This window comes from Sturnus vulgaris, chromosome 3, assembly GCF_052056855.1.
Source record: "Sturnus vulgaris isolate bStuVul1 chromosome 3, bStuVul1.hap1, whole genome shotgun sequence".
NCBI classification, from domain to species: Eukaryota; Metazoa; Chordata; class Aves; order Passeriformes; family Sturnidae; genus Sturnus; species Sturnus vulgaris.
The window spans coordinates 85,775,100-85,797,577 of NC_142245.1; the positions used below are offsets into that span (position 1 = coordinate 85,775,100).

At 37.8% G+C, this 22,478-nt stretch overlaps 1 protein-coding gene across 44 annotated transcripts in view; it reads right to left on the minus strand.

The window, feature by feature from the left end:
• The window catches only part of RIMS1 (regulating synaptic membrane exocytosis 1), a 311,085-nt gene that overhangs the window by 224,180 nt on the left and 64,427 nt on the right, over positions 1 to 22,478 (minus strand). For 37 of the 44 annotated variants that reach the window (XM_088162183.1, XM_088162189.1, XM_088162205.1 and 34 more), the window contains exon 2: positions 17,234 to 17,311. The exons of the other annotated variants lie outside the window; for them this stretch is intronic. In XM_088162183.1, coding sequence (XP_088018309.1) covers positions 17,234 to 17,311 — 78 coding nt within the window. The remainder of the gene's footprint in view (positions 1 to 17,233; positions 17,312 to 22,478) is intronic. 44 annotated transcript variants of the gene reach the window in all.

Genomic DNA, 22,478 nt, shown 5'->3' on the forward strand with positions numbered 1-22,478 from the left:
GGCTGCACTTTCCTGCTTCTGTTCTGCCTTCACTACAAAGGGAATTACATTAAACTGGCAGCAACAGTCTCATGGTTTATAAGTATTTTCTTTGCTGATCTTTGAAAAGTTGTACTCAGAGAGGAAGCATTTAGCAGCTAAGAAATGAGCCAAAGAAACAGTACTTGAAGACAGTTCCCTTTCCTAAACTGAAAAAAATATTTCTACTAGATTGAATAAAAGCATTATATACCCTATAAAATTAATTTAAGAAATCAACATTTATCCAAAAGGTCAAGAGAATATTCATGAGATTGCTCCACAAAGTCCATTTCCTGATATGACCTCTAACATTTCTGTCATTTCTCTACATTCCATTTTTTCCCCCATCTCCCTCCTGAATCGGAACTATTGACTGAATCTTGGAAATTGATAACCAAGAAACATATAATATTCCTATAGAAGAATATATAATATAACATACTTTGTGCCACATTTCCCACTTACTTTCAGCAGATACTCATGTTTTCACATTAACGAACCAAAATACATCGCAGGTAACATGATTATGATTATTAAAGAAGGCATTCTTTCTTTTCCATTACCCACTGTTGTCAAAATAGGAATAGTTTAAGTCTTGCTACCTTATTTCTACAGTTTTAAATAACTGTATAATTGATACATTATTTGATAATCACATAACTTTTATTTAGCCTTAATTCAGATTCACAACAGCCCCTAACAGCTAAGTGTAGTTTATCGTCTTCTGATCTCACTGCCTAAGACTTATCAGAAAGAGAAATGAAGAAGCAGAAACCCTGCAGGTGTCTTCTGGATAGAAATTCTGGAGGAATGTGGGGCAGGGGGGCAGTTCACCTGCTGTTTTTTCACACCTCTTTGTCTCAATGTCAGGCACCATCACTACACCAGGAGAGCTGGTTTTTGGGTCACTGCAACAGTTCTCCTGAACGAGGATTTTATTAACTCATAATCAGTTGCTGAGATACACCTAACGGGCATCTTTAGACTGACATTTCCTCTTCACTACAGCATGCAGGAATTTCAAGGAAAGCACCTTTTACCCTGAACTGTTTTGGGAAGTCACTAAATGAGTACCCTTGGATGTCTGGCAGATGCAGATCTTCAACTAAAATAGAAATTCCAGGCTGGTATGTATCAATCAAAAAATCTAAAGATTTTAAGTTGTGACAGCTGAAAACATCTGCTTCTATTAAAAATTGCATGGGAGGAGGAAGGGAAGAGAACACAGAGAAAATGGGCTGAACCATGAACAAAGAGACCAGTACCACTGGAAAACCTTAAGGTCTGACTATATCTTTCCTCACTTTTAGGAAGAGCTTCCAAATATCCTACTGTAGGCAGTCCTTACAGTATGTCCATTTTCATCATCTTCCTCTAACATGTTGAAGAGAGAGGTTCTGTCCTGGATTTTATGTACTTGAGCCTTGACACCAAGACCATAGTTCTGAAGGGTAATGACATGCCTTCATTATACACAAGAAGTTAGCCTAAGGTCAGCAGAGCAATACACATCAACTACAGGATACTAAATAAATTTCAATGTATTTGATCTGCCTAATGATCAATAAGGATTTTAAAGGTTTTCTCAAACTGAGGATGAAAAAGGCTGGAGAAGGATGTGGGCAGTGCCTGCACCATCTGTGGGACAGCAGCAGTGATAAAAGAAGCGTAACACAAAAATGCTATGATGTTGTTAGAAATAAGTCTTAAATCCTCTGTTTCTTCACTAGACTGAGTAGCTGCTACCCAAATAAAAGGAGTCGATATCAGACACGCTCTGAAGATACTATGTCAGATTATTCAGTGACACTATCATGCTGTATAAAAGCCAGGACCAAAACCCACTGATTTGAAGTGGTGGTTGATCAAAACCGTCCTGCAAGCTTTGAACAATCTCTGTAAGCTAGCATGTACATAGTCTTAGTGAAAAGCTGGAAGACTGAAGTCCCAGGGTATTGGCTTAGTACCTATTTTGGTTAATACAGAAACCTTTAAGCATTTTATTAGAAAATAAAGTCAGTGGAATGTTTTACAACTTAGAATGTTCTGATTTCCTGTGTTCTCTAAAAGAGAACTTCTCAGCACGCTCTTGTAAACTGGGTCCTCTGCTAAATGGCATCAATAAAATGGCAGCTCCCATGGAGAAAATTTAAACTAAAGAAAGAATCCCTTTTTAAGCTTAAAAATATAATCCAGAAAATTCACACTTTAGTTTTACATATACATCCCAGAAAGACCGGAACTTCAGAGGCACTTTAATGGCATTTGCTAATCCAGAACTCTATGATTCTTAGACCTATTTTAGACCCTTCTCTGGGACTGTCTTAAACACAGGAACCAAAGAAAAGGGAAACCATTTGCAGAATTATGTAAGAGAAGTTAACATTAACACTGCCTTTGTGATTTTTTGATTGAAACCATTTAGTGTGATCTGGGCTCTGCCAGAAGGAGAAAACAAAGTATCAAAAAAAAAGCAGCTGTGATTTCACCAAATGAGCATTCAGTCTCCAGAGCTCAGCTCTGATAACAACAGATAAGGCTCCACAGCAAGATGGATCATTTAGACAATAAGTACAGTCCTTATTTACACAGACCATTAACTAGCTCTATATATATACGCACACACAGAGAAAACACATGGAAACTTTCTTTTGGCTAAGGTTTTATTTTACAATGAACTTGGGGAGAGATGGGGTTTCATATGAAGTTGCACAAAAAGTCCTTAAAAAGCATTTTTAAATGAATGTCAGAACATCTTCTATTACAGCTTATTTTGATGAGTAATGATTTTTACTTCCTCCAAAATCTATTTTAAAAAATATTGCCTAATAGAAGCTACTTCTAAATGGCAACACGCAACTCCATCTTTATGCACGCCATGCCTTTCAGAGGTCACTGTGAAGGAGGAGCTGGGAGCTGCACTGCCTTTAGCTAGCAGGAAAACACCTCTTGCAGTCAGCCCAGAGAAATCCTGGCACTGGCCACCCTAGGGATGCCATCACCACAATCCCAGGAGAGCCCCGTGGGCAGCAGCACAGCAGGACATGCCCTCGTGCACCCTGAGGAGCCGCCATCCTGTGCCCCAGGCACAGCGACAACACCGCTGCCGACAGCTAATCAAACAGCTTTAGATTAATACATAATTGATTCTTTATTTAAAAAGAAACTTTCAAAACATCAAACCGTCTTTCTCGGTCATTAATTCAACCCTCTGAATATTTTATATCTCCAGACACTTCTACTTGTGCATACTTATTTTAAGAGCACTTCATCACAGCACTGATGCTACTTGTATACATTCATTACTTCTTAATTTCATTGTGTACGCAAACACAAATAGAAATGCCTAGAGTTTGATGTCGTTACACTACCCAAACTATTGGAAAGATGTGAAGCCACTTTTACTAGCAATGGTGAAACTTAAAAACAAAAGATTTGCCTGGTTCCGTACACAGAATAGCTAGGCCTACTTATGTAAGACTATTTCTGGCAAACAGAACCTTTTATTATTTATAAAACAGTGGCAACTCCTCTTTCCTCTGAAAAGAAAAACAATTTCCCTTGTGTGAACATCTTATTTTGACATAACTACCTTCATATTTTTTTAATTCACAGCATACATCTTCTGTTTTCAAACACTAAATATCTACATTATTAATTCGATCCAGAATAATTTATGTTGGATGATGGGGAAAAAAAGCAGCCTGGAAAACAAGAGCTTGTTTTGGGTTTTATTTTCCAAGTGTTGTAAAATTGATAATTTTATGAAAGTTGAATAGTCAATACCACAGACATAATCAAACTACCAACTCCACCTCCTGCACCACCTTCCTAGCCTGTAAACCAAATTCCCAAGGAGCAAAGCATCATCCACCCATTTCCACTCTTCACACATTTCCAGCTTCAGATTTTCTACAGATTAATGGGTTAGAGATGGGGCTCGTGTTACTGTCTTGATCAACTATCTGCAAAAAAATATGATGCACTGTTTTCTTGGTAATCAAGGAACTACATCATAAAAAGAACACCCTGCTGAATTCACCTGCTAGCTTTTCCTCCAACTCATCAATTCAATTGCTTGCAACTGCTGTCCCAAATTCAATCATCTAACTTAAGGCTCAATAAACAAGAAAAGGAGTAGATATAATGAACATGTCCCCCAGTGGTTGCTTTTTAAAAGACTTCTTAGAAGTCTAATTTTAAAAACAGAATGGAAAGAGGGGAAAAAAATGACAGAGAAGCAGTGGTGAAGAGTGGGGAAATAATTTGTATTCTTTTCCTGTAAAATGACTTCTATGAGACCTGCTTCCAAAAATAGAAGCATTGCTAGTGGAAATAAATATTATACCACTTTTGTTCTGCTTTTCTTGAACATCTTCTTTTTGAAGGCATTGAAATATTTTCAGTAATAATACCAGTTAAAAATAAGGTGTTCCACCAATTTTTTACTTTTCTCAACTCTGAACAGAAAAATCTAGTGCCCTAGTACTATCACACAGTGCATCATCAACGGGCAATGAGAAAATACGTGATGATGAGGAAAACTGGTGATGGAAAATGCAAGTGGATGCCAACAGTGGCACATCATACCAGACTTGGTCATTGTAAGAAGCTAAATTCTCCTCAAGAATTTAAAATGTTTTCCATTAACAAAGATCTACCTCAGCTCACTAAGAAAACCCCATGGAACCTAGAAAAATATTCATGGCATCAGTACACGGATAACAGTTTGGCAATTTGTCACATCTAAAAGCAAGAAAAATAAAAGGAATAATGTCAAATTAACATCAATATACAGTTCTTCACATTGATCCGCATATGCGTGATCAATTATTAAGAATATTTTAATGAAAGACTACACTGAAGTTACATGTGGTTTCTCTGGGAAAAACAACATTACTTTTTATCCAGGTAACTTTACCTATTGAAGAGTTAAACTCCAGCCCTTTGCTATTGAGACTTATAAAACCAGAGAACTTAAATCAGAGGCCTACAAATTTGATTTATTTATTTTTTTATATAAAAGGCCAGCTTCCTCACCTCACTAATCCCTCCCCAGGGAAAATCAGCGTGTTCCAGCACCCAGGTGGAAGAGAACGCTGTAGTGTAAATAAATTACTAAAAAAGAACTTGTGAATGACTATTATTTTTTTAGGTAATATGCATACCTAGATCACACATTCAAAGCTGACTAATCTTTGTCAATTGAGATAAATCAGGTAACTTTGCCACTATTTTTTAATTGTTTTTTCAAAACCTAGCAACCTTCTATAACACCTTCTAAAATGTTGGGAGTGGCAATTTTTTTCAGAAAATGTCTACAGTGATGAACTGCAATCACGTAACTGGCACATAACTGAGCCATTTTTAACATGATTCCCTCACAGACAAGAGATGGCAGCTGCTTTTTTTCCAGCTCTTTCCCACACTGTACCCAACTACTGCCATCTTCTACCTCCATTAATTATCCCTTTCATTTTCGGTTGTGCTATTTCTTCCCTATTGCTTATCCTGCTATGCTTTTCAACTTTTTATTTAATTTTTCAGCTTTCCTTTCCACTTATTTTTTTTTTTAATCATGATTTTCCTAAGATTCCCTGCCTATTCTTGGTAGGGCCGCAGGATACACCTATATATCATATAGGTTTATCACCTATATATCATCTTCAAAGCTTCCATTTTACCAAATGGGAAATTTAAAATGTTTATGAAGATAAAATCTCCCTTTCATTTTCTGTTACTTCTCTGTCTCGTGAATGTATAACTTCATATACAAATAGTAATAGGTATTTGCAATAGTCTTGGTTCTCAAAGAGAATCATTTTGGTCGGTAGGGACACCTTGAGATCTTCTTTTCCAACCTTGCTGCTCATGCACGGTCAGTTAGTGCAGGTTTCCAAGGGTGAAGTCTCCAGATCCTCTTCTGGAAGAATGCTTTCTAGATGTTCACTCCCTATCCTGTACCAGTGCCTACAGTTATTACTCTCCAGATGCAAGACTATATTCCTTTGTTGAACTTCATAAGTTTTCTGTCTGCCCAGTTCTCCAGCCTGTCCAGGTCCTTCTGAATTGCAACACACTCATTTCATGCATCAACTATTTCTTTCAGTTTTGTGTTGTGAACATGCTACAGATTCATTTTATCTTTCAGTTCAGCTCATTAAAGAAGAGGTTAAACAGTACTGGACCCAGCACCCAGTATACTAAAAGACAGTGCTGAACACTTGTAACACTAACTGCTTGGGAGAGACCTACAAAAATACCTTAAGGTTAACTACTCACTAGCTTTGCTGAATGAGTTAACTGAAAATAACCCAAGTATCATTTACATTGGGTTCCTGTTTACTAGAAAATTGACAGTACAGGACTGCCGATGCTGACAGGCAACATTTATTAACACCAACACTCAGTTCTCTATACTACACATTGCAAGACAATTACCTAATAGGCTGGCATTTTCTTTGCAAAACAGTTCAAAAGACTGAACTCTGCTGTAGACTGCAGCAGGAAGTACTCCAATATACAACAAAAAACAGAGGGGGCTATGCACAGCTAAAAGGCAGTGCTCCCACCATATGCACAAACTTTGCATCCATCCTTCCAGTTGACTGCTGGAACTAATGGAACTGGAGGCCAACTTTGGCACATCTATAAACCCCTCTATTGAGGATAAACCACCTGCAACCAGGAAATTCCTTCATTTAACTAAAATAGCCTTTCCTTGAAATCATGAGAAAGGTCATCATTCTAGTCTTACCCTATTAGGCTCTTAATGCTTTACTAACAAACAGTTAACAAGCAAGAAACAGTTTATGCTCTGTAAGAGACACATGCTGTAGCTTGAAGATCTAATGCATGACATGAAGAGCACAGAGCAGATTGGGTCAACAAGTCTTACCAACAGCACATCGTGTTACTTATCACCGCTTCCCTCATTTGCAAGTATGATGTCTCTTGACTCAGTCCCAAGTTTAGCACCACCTGGTTTTCTCAAAATGGTTTTTAATTCATTAAAAATATGTTCTTAATTATCACAATGCAATAAATAGCCCATCTGATGTACTTTATGAATTTTTTTCCACATTCACATTCTTAATTTAAGGTTAGCAGTTTAGGATATTACTTTAAATCTTTTGCACATATACATATATCTAAATACATATAGTATAGATAAGAAAGAAATTCTCAAAGGGTGTTACATCCTTCTCAGTGAAGCACAATTAAATCTATTCAACTAGACAGACATTATTTAGTAAGTACATTCCATAAGCTACTGGTTCTGAAATTATGCTGTAATACAAAGGAACCAATTTCCACATTAACTTGTATTAATGCAATGACTTAAGATCAAGAATTCTCTTTATCCTGTTCTTGTCTACTGTGAAACCATGGCCTGAATTCCAGAAACTTCCCACACTTGAAAGGAAAAGCCCACAGAAAACTCCCATATTGTGAAGAACAGCTTTCACTCCTGAAGAACAGATGTTTTTTGTCATTCTCTCAGGATCAACACTATTTATCCTAACATTTTAGCTAAGGAAGCCTTCTAGAAGTTGTTCTTTGCCAAAATTTGTGTTTTCTTCAGAAGCAGTCCAAAGAAATTTAGAGTTCAGCAACATGCCTTTTTACACACACACAAATTGCAGAGAAAAATAAAAATCATGGCCCTGTAAAATAATTTTGTTAAAAAAAGAATGTAGAAGAGTTTGGTGAATAGCCAGCCCTTTGGTTACTACACTGCTCATAAACACCCTTAGTCTCTTTGAAACTTTCTAAAAGATAGCCAAGTTTATAATAAGTAAATGCATAACCAAAAAATCAGTATTCCCCTACCACTATAGATCATGTTTGATCTCCAGGTCTTGGAGGTAAGTCTGTACTCAGTCCCACTACAAAAATCCTTGTCCCATGACCCATTTCATTTGCATATCCTGTATAGTACAAGAACAATTCTCTGTATAAATTATCTCTGTTCGTGATTCATCAAGCTTCTTATCACAGACATGGTTTTCTGCACCACTGGACAGAATGGCTCCTACAGGGAGTGAAGTCAGCCAAAAGAGAAGCAACTCGACTAGAAACAAAAAGATTAATTAAACCCAACAATTTATGAAAGAAAAGAGGGCAGCAATACTTACATGCTGCAATTTACCAAAGTTGTGTTTGTCCATGTATTCAGGAAGAAAGGCACCTACAGAGCCTTCCCTAGCTCTATGATGACAGTAACTATTTGAAATGGTATCTGGATAAATTTCTCCAATTCCATTTAAGAAGCTGTAAAACCATTAACATGTCAAATATGCATGACTTAGTTTTCCCATGGCAAGCTATGTTACATAAACATTCACCTGCTTACTCTCCAAATTGCAGTATATTTTTAAAGCTATTATGAATTCATATTTTATCCTACATCTGTTTTGATGGCGTGTAACAGATGGCAGAATTGTTTAGTTTGTTTTCAGTTCATCATGTACCTACCTTACATGTGTTTAACCCAGAAAGGAAGCAAGTGAAGAAGAGGAGGAACGCCAACCCATTGCATTGCTCTACCTCCTTCTCTGGGGCCACATGAGACATTGCTTTGCTCCTCAGTTTCCTCTGCACTGGCAGCTCCTACCATAGACCATCAGAAAGGGAGGGCACAGAAGAAATCTAAATTTGAAAAGCGGCCGGGGGGACTTCCAAGGCAAACCTCTGAAGGACTGGAAGAAAGGGCACTGCTCTGGAGATGAAAGGAAACTGCATGGTTTGCATGGCTCAGGAAAATTCCAAAGTTGGACCAATTCCCCCTTTTTAAGATGCTCAAGTATGAATCACCTAGCAGACCAGAGTTTCCCCTAGTTAAACAATTATCTTGTTTTAGATTATCTGTCTAGTCAAACATAAATTTAGCTGATTGGAAGGTTTCTGCAATCATTTAGTTTGTTCAGCTTGAAAAAGCTGGGTACCTTCGCTCAAAGACTCAACTGTGAGTACAGTCTCCTGGTGGAGGTTCCCTACTTCTATGATATATTAATTTCATTTCTCCTTTTGAGATGAAGAAGTAAAGACACAAATAATGACCTACATAAATACAGCAGCTGTCAGTGCTAATACAAAGAAGTTTCTTAAAGCCCTATGGTTTGGGGGAGAAATAGGGATTCAGTTATTCTGAAATAATTTTGTTTTCTAAAAATAAGGAACTAGTCACCTGAAGTCTCTCAACAGTTAATGGTGAAAGATGAAGATACAAAGGATTACCATTCAACTTATTACAGATGCTTTTTTCAGTACACAAGCTCACTAAAAGTACTTTTTAACAGCATTAAGTAGAAGAAAGTTCAGATGGCAAGAAAATGTATATGAGAAGAACCTCACTCCAAACCACCTGCAGGTTATGAGTTTTCAGACATTGACTTTTCCTTGCATTGCCTATCATGTTATATTAGAAGGAGAAACAGCTAGAAACAGAAACAGAGATCTATCTATACATGGGGTTTTAGAAGTGGTAAGTGCTTTATTTGCTGTACCTTCAAAAAGATGAAAGCTCCTAAGGGCACTTAAGGTCCCCTAAAATATTCTTGATTCATGTAATAAAATCTACACCAGTAATAATGAAAGTAAAAATGGTTTGCCTTACTAAAACATTTATCTTAAAAAGAAACTAACATTAGAGGCCAACACTTATATTTGTACTATGTTCCAAGTTCTGCCAGTCAGGAGGTCTGGTAGGAGGAGTGGAATTACAGCAACAGGACTTACCATAATGCAGACCTTAAGAAAAGGCCATTAGAGTAGCTGTTCTGAGTACAAGGACCATTAATGACTTCAGACTGGCAAGCAGCCTGACACAGACATGATCACTTCCCATGCCAACAATATTGATAGCTGTTAGGATCACTGCTAATGATGGTGTCTGCCACTTTTGACACTGTTGACTGTGACATCCAGTCAACAGTAAAATGGCTTACAAACCTCTGGCTGAATGTGAATCTGGTTGAGTAAAATGATTATGCATTATGTGAATTCAAAGCACAATACTTATTTAACAGGGCTGCAAGAGATACTAATGGAAGTTCCCAAGAAACAAAGCATTCTGTGTACATGATAGTGAAGCATTGCAATAATGAGGATGATGAAATATCTCCACAGAACTATAACACTTGTTATAGTTAACTTATTAACTTGTTAACTTATTGTTATCCTGATGATATAAGAACTCAAACTGAATCAAAATAAAAATCCAGGAAATTATTTTGATAATTTCATGAAGAATTTTTCATTTTAAAAGACAGAGACCTAAGAAAACTAACACATACAGACATTGCCTGATTTGGGAGAATTCTGTTGAATTTCATTTTAGAGAATCACAGCATCCTTGAGCTTCAGAAACACTGCTTGAGGTCCCTTGTCCAACTCTACCTGGCTCAAGCATGGTCAACTACAGCAGGTCACCTAGGACCATGTCTAATCAAGTTCTTGATTCAATGATGGAAACTTAGTGAACTTCACATGGCATGAAGTTAATAGGCATTTAGTCTAATGTGCTGTATTTTCCTGAGAGCTTCTTCATTCTTTGGTAGCTGAGACAGTCAGATGTCCTCAAAAAAACCATGCACCATACATCATGCAGTTACCAACAAGGGAGAGAAACACTGCTCAGAGCAGCACATCCCACAGCACAATGGAAGGCTGGCTTCACTTTAATGGGCAGGACAATGGGAAAGTGCTTTACTTTCCATTTTAATGCTTTTCTATTTTGCCATTGCTTCATTGAAAATAGTTTATTACATTCAGCATCTTTTTCATGTTTTTAACTTTAAAAGGCAACCAAAAAAATCCAGCTCTAACTACAATCTTCTGACATCAGAATCAACCCATAATTTGGTTCAATATTACCTACATGCAAAAAAAAAGGCTGCCATGGTTGGTAATTTGTGTTGCCTCACACTATGCTTAAGGCTTAAAAAAATCATTTGAGTTACAGTAGTACAAAGCAAATCCAAATTATTTTAAGATAATTTCTCAAGATGCATGTAGCTTAAAGAGGCAATCAAATTTACCTGAAATATATACTCTTAATGGGAGAGAGAAGTATATTATCAGAACAAGTCATCTTATTAAAATTTCAGCAGCTCTAAAGAGTTCAAATTATTCCTTTCAAGATTTATCAAGATCCTCAAAGAGAAGACAAAGACTCAGATAAACTGTGTACTACAAAACAATGGGAGGGAGGGAAGGGAGGAAGGGAGGGAGGGAGGGAGGGAGGGAGGGAGGAAGGAAGGAAGGAAGGAAGGAAGGAAGGAAGGAAGGAAGGAAGGAAGGAAGGAAGGAAGGAAGGAAGGAAGGAAGGAAGGAAGGAAGGAAGGAAGGAAGGAAGGAAGGAAGGAAGGAAGGAAGGAAGGAAGGAAGGAAGGAAGGAAGGAAGGAAGGAAGGAAGGAAGGAAGGAAGGAAGGAAGGAAGGAAGGAAGGAAGGAAGGAAGGAAGGAAGGAAGGAAGGAAGGAAGGAAGGAAGGAAGGAAGGAGCTATTGACTATTCAAATGTCTCTTATTTCAGTTGATAGATTTCAAGATGCTTTAAAAAAATAGAATTATCTCCATTCTATTGATAAGGGTGTTGCAGTCCACAGGAATAAAAATAACTCAGTGCATATGGCTGGACAATTAAACAGTGAAGAACAGTGTAATCCAAAAACCTGGTACCATCTCAGGAAATGGCAGAATGCTCCATGCACAGATAATGTCAATAGGAATTTCTTTCCTCTCTTCCCTGATATTGCTGCTTGTTTGCTTGTTTTGCTGGAGGACCACAGCATACAAAAACAAGCAGGACATGAAATCAGATTGCATGTACAGCACAATAATGACAAGCTGTGTGAATTTCTGGAAAACATGACAATTATTTTAAAACATGTACAGCATTGGTAGCCAAAGTGCCAAGCTGATGTTGCATGCAATATGATCTAAGGGCACACTACATAATTGGCTTAGGGAAGGTTGCTGGTTTTAGCTGCTGAAACACTCTCCACTTCTTGCAAAAAGCCATGCCAATAACTTAAAAGGAATATTGCTTTCAGATTAAATTTTAATTATGTACTTTTAAATACTTATTTTTTCTGAATATATATGGTGGAGTACTATGAAATATGTCTATTACAGTATACCAATCTGAAGTGCGTAAGTAGAAGTGCATACCTTAAGATTAAAAACTTACATTTTTAAAGCATTCGTGGAATTAAAATAGGCAAAAGCCAGACAATCTTGAAGCATTTATTCTAAGCATTGAAAATCTCAAGCAAAATATCTTAATAAAATTTAACAGTTCTAAAGGTATGCTTTTTAACAATGTATGATCAGCAGTAGCTTCAGCTTAAGGCCATGCAAAGTTCTAAACCAACAGAAATTACTTCTTTCTGTGTAGCAGAGTTTATCATCTAGTGAAGAAGCAAGGATGAAAATAGAAAGCTTACTGTATCAGAATATTGCAAAGTAAAATGAAGAAAAATCTTCTTTCTTGCTTATACCTTAGAGTATCTTCAGAACTCCACTCTCTAGGGTATCACTAAATTCCACTGGTTAAGATCTTAGCCTGGTTTGATTTTAAGTATGTAGTTTACTTCTCTAAGAAAGAATTGGGTAGTGTAATTTCTCACTCTGTAACCTGTTAAGAGAGGATTTTTTCCCCTCTGAGCTCTGCTTCTCTTCAGCCAGCCCCATACACCCTGGATACCATTCCTGCATACTTCCCCATCCGGGCAGAAGTCCCAAAGCAGTTGCAGAGTTAATTCTAGCAACTCCTATTGAGATAACATCAGTGTAAGGAAAAGGGTGACAAAGTGACTGCTTTTCCCCAACTCGAGAATACCAGCTTCCCAAATCAAAGATGTGAATGGTATACTCACACATGCTTGAAATTGCAGTCTATGCTAGGAATCAGCACTAAAGAAAGAAAGAAAGGAAAGGATTGCTGGTACTTTATCTATCACTTCCCCCTACTAGTTTTTGGTAACAAAGGCAAATGCTGACAGGAATCTCACCTGGTGCCTTGTAGACGGAAGATGAGAATCAATATGGGATAATGAAAGGAGGAAAATTCTGAGACATGTCAAAACTAAGCCTCCCAAACTCAAACCAAAAAATTCCATAATGAAGGGAAAGCAGCAATCTCTCACTTCACATCACAGTTTCTAATGCAATGTAATCATTCACCCTCCAGAGGTAGTCAAGCAGTATTTTGATTCTTGCCTTTCAGCCATTCTGAACAACTTAATTATCATCCTTTGCTAAAATGGATGCAGGAATGATGCAGGTTTAATTCTCCAGCCATGTTTTATGGTGTGCTTGGTTGTTGATGTGAATACTGCAATTTGGTAAAGCAAGCTGAACTAAACAAAGCTAAAGCTTTTTTGCCTGTACAATGATTTTAAGAGATTTCTAAATAACACTGAAATGCAGGACATATTAAAAAGACATGTTGGAAGCTAAACTACTGACATTTCCAAGCCTCATACAGCAACATCTCCTTCACCTTACTTATTTTCAGGATCTGCTCTCTTGCTTCAGCATTAGTCCTATGCTTGTACAGTACATGTATGTGGAACACACCAATTGGAAATACTTTGAAAGGACTAAATTTCATTTAGTAACTAAGAAAAATTATCATTCCAGAACATTTCTCCTTCCTTTATGAAGATTGGGGTTTACTTATAATTTAAAGCACAGATTCAGATCTTGTTTCCAAAACACTATGTGTTACCAGGCATATTTAGTTTCATTGATTTATTTTACTGATACATTTTCAATTCTGCTTTATTTTATCATGTGATTAAAAGTGACAGTCTATTACTGAGTTCATATTTCCTATCTGACTTTCCTGGAGTTTAGATTAATAAATGTATTTATATAATTATTTACATTACCACTTTGGTAGTGTAAATGATTACTATAAATTTAACATCTTCCATACAACAATACAAACTTACCTATGGCAGATCCACGTTGACTCTGTAAAACATTGATTTTCTATTACCACCATGAGAAAAGACAGAATTTTAGGAAATTAATTTCTCACCCACCTACAGTTTACTCAGGATGCTCATAATGCCTTATACCACGTTACCAAACCAATGGAGTAAAAATAGACTTAATTGTTTAAATGATTATTTGTCCTTCCAATGCGTTATACTCACGATAGATGATAAATCACTTATATTTGTGACCAAATCCAATTAACACAGACATGACTAAATTAGAATTACTAATTAGTTTTTTGGTTTAAATGCTAGTAATATGGAGGCACTAATTAGTTTTTGGTTTTAAATGCTAATAATATGGAGGCAGGAGTCCAAACTAAAACTGCATTTTAAAGTTACATTTGCATTTAACACTGAGATGCAAAATTTTGAAGTGTGGTTATTTACCCAAGAACATTGTTAATCAATGAGTCGTTTCTGTGATACTGATCACAAGCTGATAAAATATTGCCTAGTGCATTTAATGTAATAAAAAGTGCTCATTTTCTACAGATTTTTTTTCCTAAACACTGACTGATTTCTTTACCACAGGGTGGTGGTAAAGCAGTGTAACACTTTTGAACACTGTTCTCTTTCTCAGATATTTTAAACCTAAAAATAATAGTTATCTTGCACTCCAAAAAGATAATTGTGGTTTATAAAGATATTTTTGTAAATTTCTTAGCTCTTTTGTCCACAGAGGACTGGAATATTTTGTTGGTCGACTGCAACAGTATTTTGACAAAGCGCTGTATGTCTCTAGCATAGACGTGTAACAGGCTGTCATTTTTGTCAGAACCAAAGAAATTCTCCATCTGATTAATATAGTAGGTTTTGATGTAAAAGAGCTTGTTAAATAGACCCTCAGAACAGGCAATTTGCTCATTTAATTGGCTCAGTATTCTTTCCTACTTCTCTTAATTGGGTGAGTAACGAGAATATAGATAATGTAGTATAAGGATAAAATTACATGCTGTGTAAATTCTGCTACAAAAAAGTGATGTTAAAACAGTTCAGAATGAAGTACATTTCAATTATATAATACAAAATACATTACAATGACATTGCAAGTTTCCCTGTAACAGTTCCTAGCATGAAAAAAAAAAGGTGGGATGGTTAAATTTGAAAATAAATTATTAAATCACATGGATCTAAATGCAGAGTCAGGACACCCAGAATAGCATTAACTCTGACCACTGAAAACAATAGATGGCAATCACATGACTAGTTCATGTTTTTGTATTTGTAGTCTAAGAAAAAAATTAACTAGATTTTTCATTTTTAAAAAGTATTTCTCCTGGCTTCTATCATAACATGTCAAACTCACTGAATTATCTCTCTGAAATTGCAAGGTTCAAGTAAAAAAAAAAATTAAAATATCAAATTACATCAATTACATCAAGACATGGCAGAAAGGTGGTGATAAAGGCAACCTAAGAAAATCCCCAAGACACTAAGCAGCAGAGCAATTACTGAAGCATTCTCTCCTTTTCTACTACCTAGACATATCTTCTGGTTTTCTCAGATAATACAAAGAAAATATTGTGGTCCTAGGAAACATTATCAGATGCAGACAGTATCAAACACACAGAACACCTTCTAATCGCCTTTACTGCCCTGGAAATTCAGAAGGAGGGGTCATAATTCCTCTGCTAAGAAGGAGTAAAGTCACACTGGATACATTTTTTTCTGTGCTACAGAACCCTCCATTAAGCCAAGCTGCCTCTGTTCATTCCTTGTAGGGAACACCTTGTCCTACAGGAAAGAGTTATGAAGGAATCTTCTTGAACAGACTTCCTGACAAACATATATGTAGCGGCAGTACAAAGCCTTCCTCCGAGGTCAAACTTTGTTACCATATGACTTTTTCCAAAATGACCTTTTTAAAGTGGGCTGGTACACTGTGGATATGTACTCCTGGTCATGGTAAGTCCTGTCAGATATATCTGCCTAAACATCAAGGACTCCAGGTGCAAAAATATAAAAACAAAATGTAGAGTAAGGCATCATAGCTGAACTCAATCAGTTTTTCTGCCTGGCTTCTGGAACACTTTGGCTTGTAGGCATTTCTGTCTTTGATCAAAAAAAAAACCTAATCCCTAAATATCTGATGATATTCACAAACAGATTTGCTTGACTGAAAATCCAAAATTCTTTCAAAATAAGCCTTAAGGAAAGATATAAGCTGCATTACACAGCATACAATTTTTTCCCTCTGTATTTATTTTATATAACCCATACCTATGAGCTAAGCAATCTGTTTCTCTCGAAAGTAATAAAAAACCACGCCCCCCATAAATTGCTATCGCTATTTCTACTTCTAAATCAAAGCAAAATGCAATGATGACAAGTGCCTTGTAAGAACAAAAAGAAAATTACACTAGAACAATATCCCAACACAGTTTCCTTTCAGGTAACTCCAAAGAAATGGTCTGTTTTTCTGTCCGGGTCCTTACTTTATGCAGATCCCTATGGTATCTGAAGGTTATCTCTCATCCATCAAACCTAAAACCTTCACAGTTACAGACATGATCAGCAGCAAGTCCACTTCTAGACTCAAGGTACACTTCATTTTAAAGTGATCTCCAGCTCAGAATTCAAATGTGCTCCATCTGAGCATATGCGTGAAGCAAAAACCTGGTTGATACTGAAATCAAAATATTTAGAAGTCATCTACGAATCACAGCTCAAATACTACAAAACTTCATTTGAAAAATAAATACTAATTAACATTTCCCAAACTTCTTGTGTTAACTATTTTTTGGCAAAATTTTGTATTTTGTTTTCCTTGTGTTGTCACACTATTTCAAGTCTGTTACTTCATTGCAGCCTATCTTTTAATTTCATTGATCTTCTAAATCATCAGATTCCTACACTTTAAATACTACCTGAAATGTAGTTTTGGGTACTAGCATAGAAAGACTTAAAAAATATTTAGAATAGCATGAATATTCCATGTGAAATATTTTCTTTCATTCATGCCTCCCTAGGTACTCTTACTAATGGATGGGGATTTTCTGTGCACTTATTCAGTGTTGCTGTTCCCCTGATTTTAAAGGTCTGCTTCATGAAGATGGACAACTTGTGCACACCTTAAAAGCAAGCTACCATCACCATCACCTGCAGAAAAGTTTCAAAGTATTAAAAAGCAAAATAATTTAAACTACAGTAACAAAACATAGTAACATATCACCATTGTTTTAAGACAGAACCGTCTGACCAACTGAAAGCAGTTTTCTCCCCTGAAGCGGTTTTGAAATCATGTCTAGAAGGGTCACTAATTCCACAGGTATCCAAGCTGAAAAAACAAGAGAAAAGTAAATTGCTTATAAGCCAGTAACTCTTCTTGCAGACCAGAACATAATGTTACTACTGTTCCTATTTGATTCTCTTTCAGCATGACAAACTTTTAATCAGACAACTAGGTCCTAGAGAAGCATGTGGCATGGCATATTTTTGTTGCAAATAATCAAGATAAACTATCTTTCCAAAGACTCATATGACCAAAAAAATTACGCCAGGAAATTATTTTCAGAATATAGGAGGTACAAAGACACTTCCATGGTAAGCAATGCTCATAGAGCTTCACAAGAGTCTGCTTAGAGAGCTTTCCAATGCATGAAGGATGTAAATAAGAAGCCCTGCTTTCATTTCTAAGGGCATCCTGAAGAAAGTACCCTGCATGGTCTGGTCCTTTCTGCAGAAATTTCAAACTTTATAGCTTTACAAAGTTAATAATATGGAAAGTGTCTGTGATTTGTCAGCTGCCCTCCATCACATATTAGATGTCATACACCAGACCAAGGATGCAAACAAGTAAAATCTCTGTAGGGAAATACAAAAGGGCCTGCTCAGAATTGTGGTCCTTCCTCCTCAACAGCAAATGAAGTTTTCCAAAAGCTATTAAGCAGCTTTCCACTCTTCTGTCTAGGTCCCTCACAATTACAGAGGGTCTGCAAAAACATGTTAAGTTTGCAATAGGGTCTTTCTTCAGGCTTACTTGTATGCTGTAAATCAACAACACCACAGAATCATCAAATTGCTTAGGTTGGAAAAGACCCTTAAGATCACTGAGAGTGATACAGTCTCCTCTGAGCCTCCTCCTCTCCAGGCTAAACACCCTCAGCTCCCTCAGCCACTCCTCACAGGACTTCAGACCCTTCTCTGGACTCACTCCAGCATCTCAGTGGCTCAAGGCGTGGCCTCATCAGTCCTAAGCACAGGGGAAGAATGACTTCCCTGGTCCTGCTGGCCACACTGTTGCTGACAAAGTGGGCACCCACCTGGGCACACACTGATGGCTCATGTTCAGCTGCTGTTGACCAGCACCTCCAGGTGCTTTTCCACTGAGCACTCTGCACCCCCAGCCTGTAGCACTGCATGGGGCTGTTGTGAGCCAAGGGCAGGACCCAGCTCTTGTCCTTGCTGGATCTCATACAGCTGGCCTCAGGCCCATGGATCCAGCCTGTCCAGACCTCTCTGCAGAGCCTTTCTACCCTCCATCAGATCAAGACTCCCACTCAACTTGGTGTTGGACACAAACCCACTGAAGGTGCACTCAATTGCCTCGCCCATTGATAAAGACATTAAAACAGGACTGGCCCCAATGCTGATCCCTGGGGAGCCCATAGTGACCAGCCAACACCTGCCTGTGACTCCATTCACCAGCACTCCTGGGCCCAGCCACCCAGACAGTTTTTTAGCCAGTGAAGAGTGCACCACCAAGCCAAGGTCTGCCAGCTTCTCCAGGAGGGACACTATTAAAGGCTTTATTATGTACAGATAGACACATCCACATTCCTCATCCACTAAGTATGTCTCTTTGTCACAGAAGGACTTGCCTTTCCCAAACCAAGGCTGGCTGGGCCCGGTCCCCTGGTTGTCCTGCATGTCCTGTACAGTGGCACTCAGGAAGATCTGCTCCATGACCTTCTCTGGCACCAAAGTCAGACTGACACGCCTCTAGTCACTCAGATCCTTCTTCCAACCCTTCATGTAGACAGACGGCACATTTGCCATCTTCCAGTCAGCTCTGAGCTCCCTACTTATCCAGGACTGCTAGCTAATGATGGAAAATGGCCCAGTGAACACTTTTGCCAGTTCTCTCAGTACCTTCAGGTGGATGTCATCAAGGCCCATAGACTAAGCGGTGTAGCAGGTCACTAATAATTTCTCCTGGATTATGGGATTATAACTGTGCTCAGATCAGATCAGGGGTCTGGGTATCCAGAGAACAACTGGTCTTGCTACTAAAAAAATGAGGCAATAAGAACCTCAGCTTTCTCATCATCCTTCGTCACTATGTCTCGTCCTGCATCCAATAAAGGCTGGAGACTATCCTAGGGTCTCCTTTCGTTGCTGATTTTTTTACAGAAACATTTTTATTGCTTATTATGGCACAGCCAGATTAAGTTCTGCTTGGGCTTTGGCCTCCACCAAAACATTACCTAGTGCTCCAGAGAAATGTTACAAAACCTTTCCCTCTACCCTAGCCTTACTGAAAAAGAAAAAAATACCAGCCAATATTAACAGAGAAAAAAACTAGAAATATCTAGGAGCAGTTGGGGACATTTTCACAGTTATTTTGGCAGAATATAATCTTTTCCATCCAAAACGTCTGTTTTGCTCTGGTGGAGCAATAGCCCTCGCAGCTCTCTGGTCTCCTCCACCTCAGAGCTGTCTTATCAGTTCCAACTCCTGAAGAACACAAGAGCCCTGCCTGTATTGCTGAAGTGCCCTCACTTCATGTGCCTGGAGGACCTCACAGGGCACCTGCTCATTTCTCACCAGCTGATGCAATGTGCAAGGCTCAGGTTTGGACTGCCATAGTTGGGGAGGCCTTTGGGACAGACCTTGAGCACTACAGCCATGAGCAAAAAGAGCATAAACTGAAGCATGAGTGATGGCTGTCAGACTATGGAAAAAATAACAGCTGATATTCCAATGAGAATGATGCAGAAGCCTGATTCCCACCAACCTTAACTGTGCAGTATCAATTCAGTACTACTTGTCCTTTTTGAGACTTTACTCTTCCTTTCGTTGTTGTTCGTACTAGTAACTTAATGTTCTTCCTTTTGTTGTGCTACATAAATTATCCTTTGTACTGAATAAATGTATTCAGTAAATAATAAATGGAAAAAATGCAAAGTCAAAGAAAATAGGAAAGCAAAAAAGTATAGAAATGGGGATACCCTCAAACCTAGAATGGAAAACTGGATCAAAATAGCATGCAGGACAAAGTGAGGAGTGTTTTTTCACAGTCTTACATACTCCAAAGATTTACCTTCAATCAGGAAAAAAATGTTAACATGTATTTTGTAGAAGAATTACGAAACAGATCTCTCGCACCACCTTCACCATACAGACCATAAAACAGCAATAAATGGGACAGGACAAGAAGTGATTTGGGCATAGACTCCATGGATAAACTTAATAATTTAAGAGCAAGAGAAAACCACCATTGTTCACAATACCATATTTTGGTGCATTTAGATCAGATGCATTCAGAAATCTATCTGTATGGCAGATGTCCCATGAAAGAGCCTGGAACAAAAAGCTTGTTTTAGAAATGGGCTAACAAGCTACTGAATTCTGAGTCAGTAACTGGCTGTTCAGGGAGAATGTCTTAGATTGCCTGGTACCAAATTTTATCTGAACTCTAGGGTACTCTCAACGGCTCTAAATTTATTCTGGCTTTGGGTTTTGCATCTCAGTACACTCAGGTTCATTATGTTACAAGCCACTAGAAATAAAAGCCTCTAGAATACAGGCAGTCTTCTAAGAGGATTTGTTTTATAAACTGGCAACTGATTTTTCAAAATATTGAAGAGATGTCAAAAAGAAGGGACATCTCTTCTTCAATTGGAGAGATATCTCCAATCACTTCACTTTTATCTAAGTCATTAAACCAAAAGTCACAGGGAGCTAAGAGGCATTAACTACTCTTTATCACTGTTTTTTAAAAATTTTATATGTCTGATATGAATTATATTTTATACAAATATAAATATATTTTTTTTCCCGGGGGATGGGATCAAAGCTATCCTGGATTTTTACCCAACAGCTTCAGTTTTTCAGTGCACTGAAGCAGCATCACTGATTATAAATTCAGAAAGTCATGTGTTTTATTACTTCCACATTTCTGGTCTCAGTGATGACAGCTGGACATTATTTGGGCAAATTACAGCAGAAGTTTTCCCCTTCTCATCTCCCTGCGGAGGAGCAACGGCTTCACTTTTCTGTCTACAAAATCCCATGCATACCCACAGATGTGTTCCTCAAACAATGTGTGAAGTGTGACCACTGAGTGCCTCAGGTGGCCGGAGCAGGTGCAGGAAGGCGCGACAGGTGACTCACCACACGCGCTGCTCGTCTGCTCGCTTCTGCACAGCCTCTACTGGCTCCACAGTAACCACAAAACTTCCCTGTGCTCCACGTGGCCATCTGGCTGATTGCTAACACATAGTAATTATTTGTCTGGGATTCCTCGGTGTCTCACAGTCCAGCCAGCCCAGTCAAGAAGGACAGCACAACATCCCACGGAACATCCCACAGAAAACTGCCAATTCCCTCCTCCCCATCTCAACAGCAACCTGGATGAAGCTTTTTAATATTACACCTAAGCAATCAATTGGAAAAAATGGATGAGAGGGATGGTTTCTGTTTATCAGGAAGACTACAATTAGGCGGGAAAAAGTGGATTTTTCTTTTAAACCCTTTTGCATAAAAGGGAATTCTGCAAATAGAGCACACCCTTGATATAGGAAGCTTGTGGTAATGCTGGATTTTAACCCAGAGTTTACATTTAAAATTCTTCAGGTCTGGAAGAATCTAAGCCTTAGTCTAACTCCTAGCACATCAGGCCTGACACCCTGAATTGTATTAGAATGACAATAAAGGATTTACCAAAAAAATATTTAATCCACAGACACACAGAGCCTTCACCTACACATGAACCTGTTGTTTGGGGAAGTCATTGACTCAGTCATGGTTTCTAGATTACAAGTTCATGCAAATTACTCTTTCTCCCTCTGCTCAATAGGCAGAAGGATAACAAAACAGGATTTTTGGAAGCATGAGTCCCCATATTTATAAAAGATTTATACAGCTAGGAATCTAAAATAAACATTATTTTCTTCAAAACTTGAAAATTTTTGCTGTATAAATTTGTTTAGAAAATTATATAAAAGGTGCATTTATTCTGATTACACCTTTCACATTCCTCTCAGCTTAGAATTAAAAAGTAGCCATTTCTAATCATAACATGGAATTGAACATTGTTTTTTCAGATTTTTCACAGATTGGTAGATTTACAAAAAGCAAAACCCCATGGTACCCTATGGTTCAAGGAGTTAAAAACCACACATATCTCCATTCACAGAGTATATGCCTTCATTCTTCCTACTCCCTATCCTTTGCATCCTCTTTCCATTTGCTCATGTGTCCCCCTGGGTATTCAAAATTAT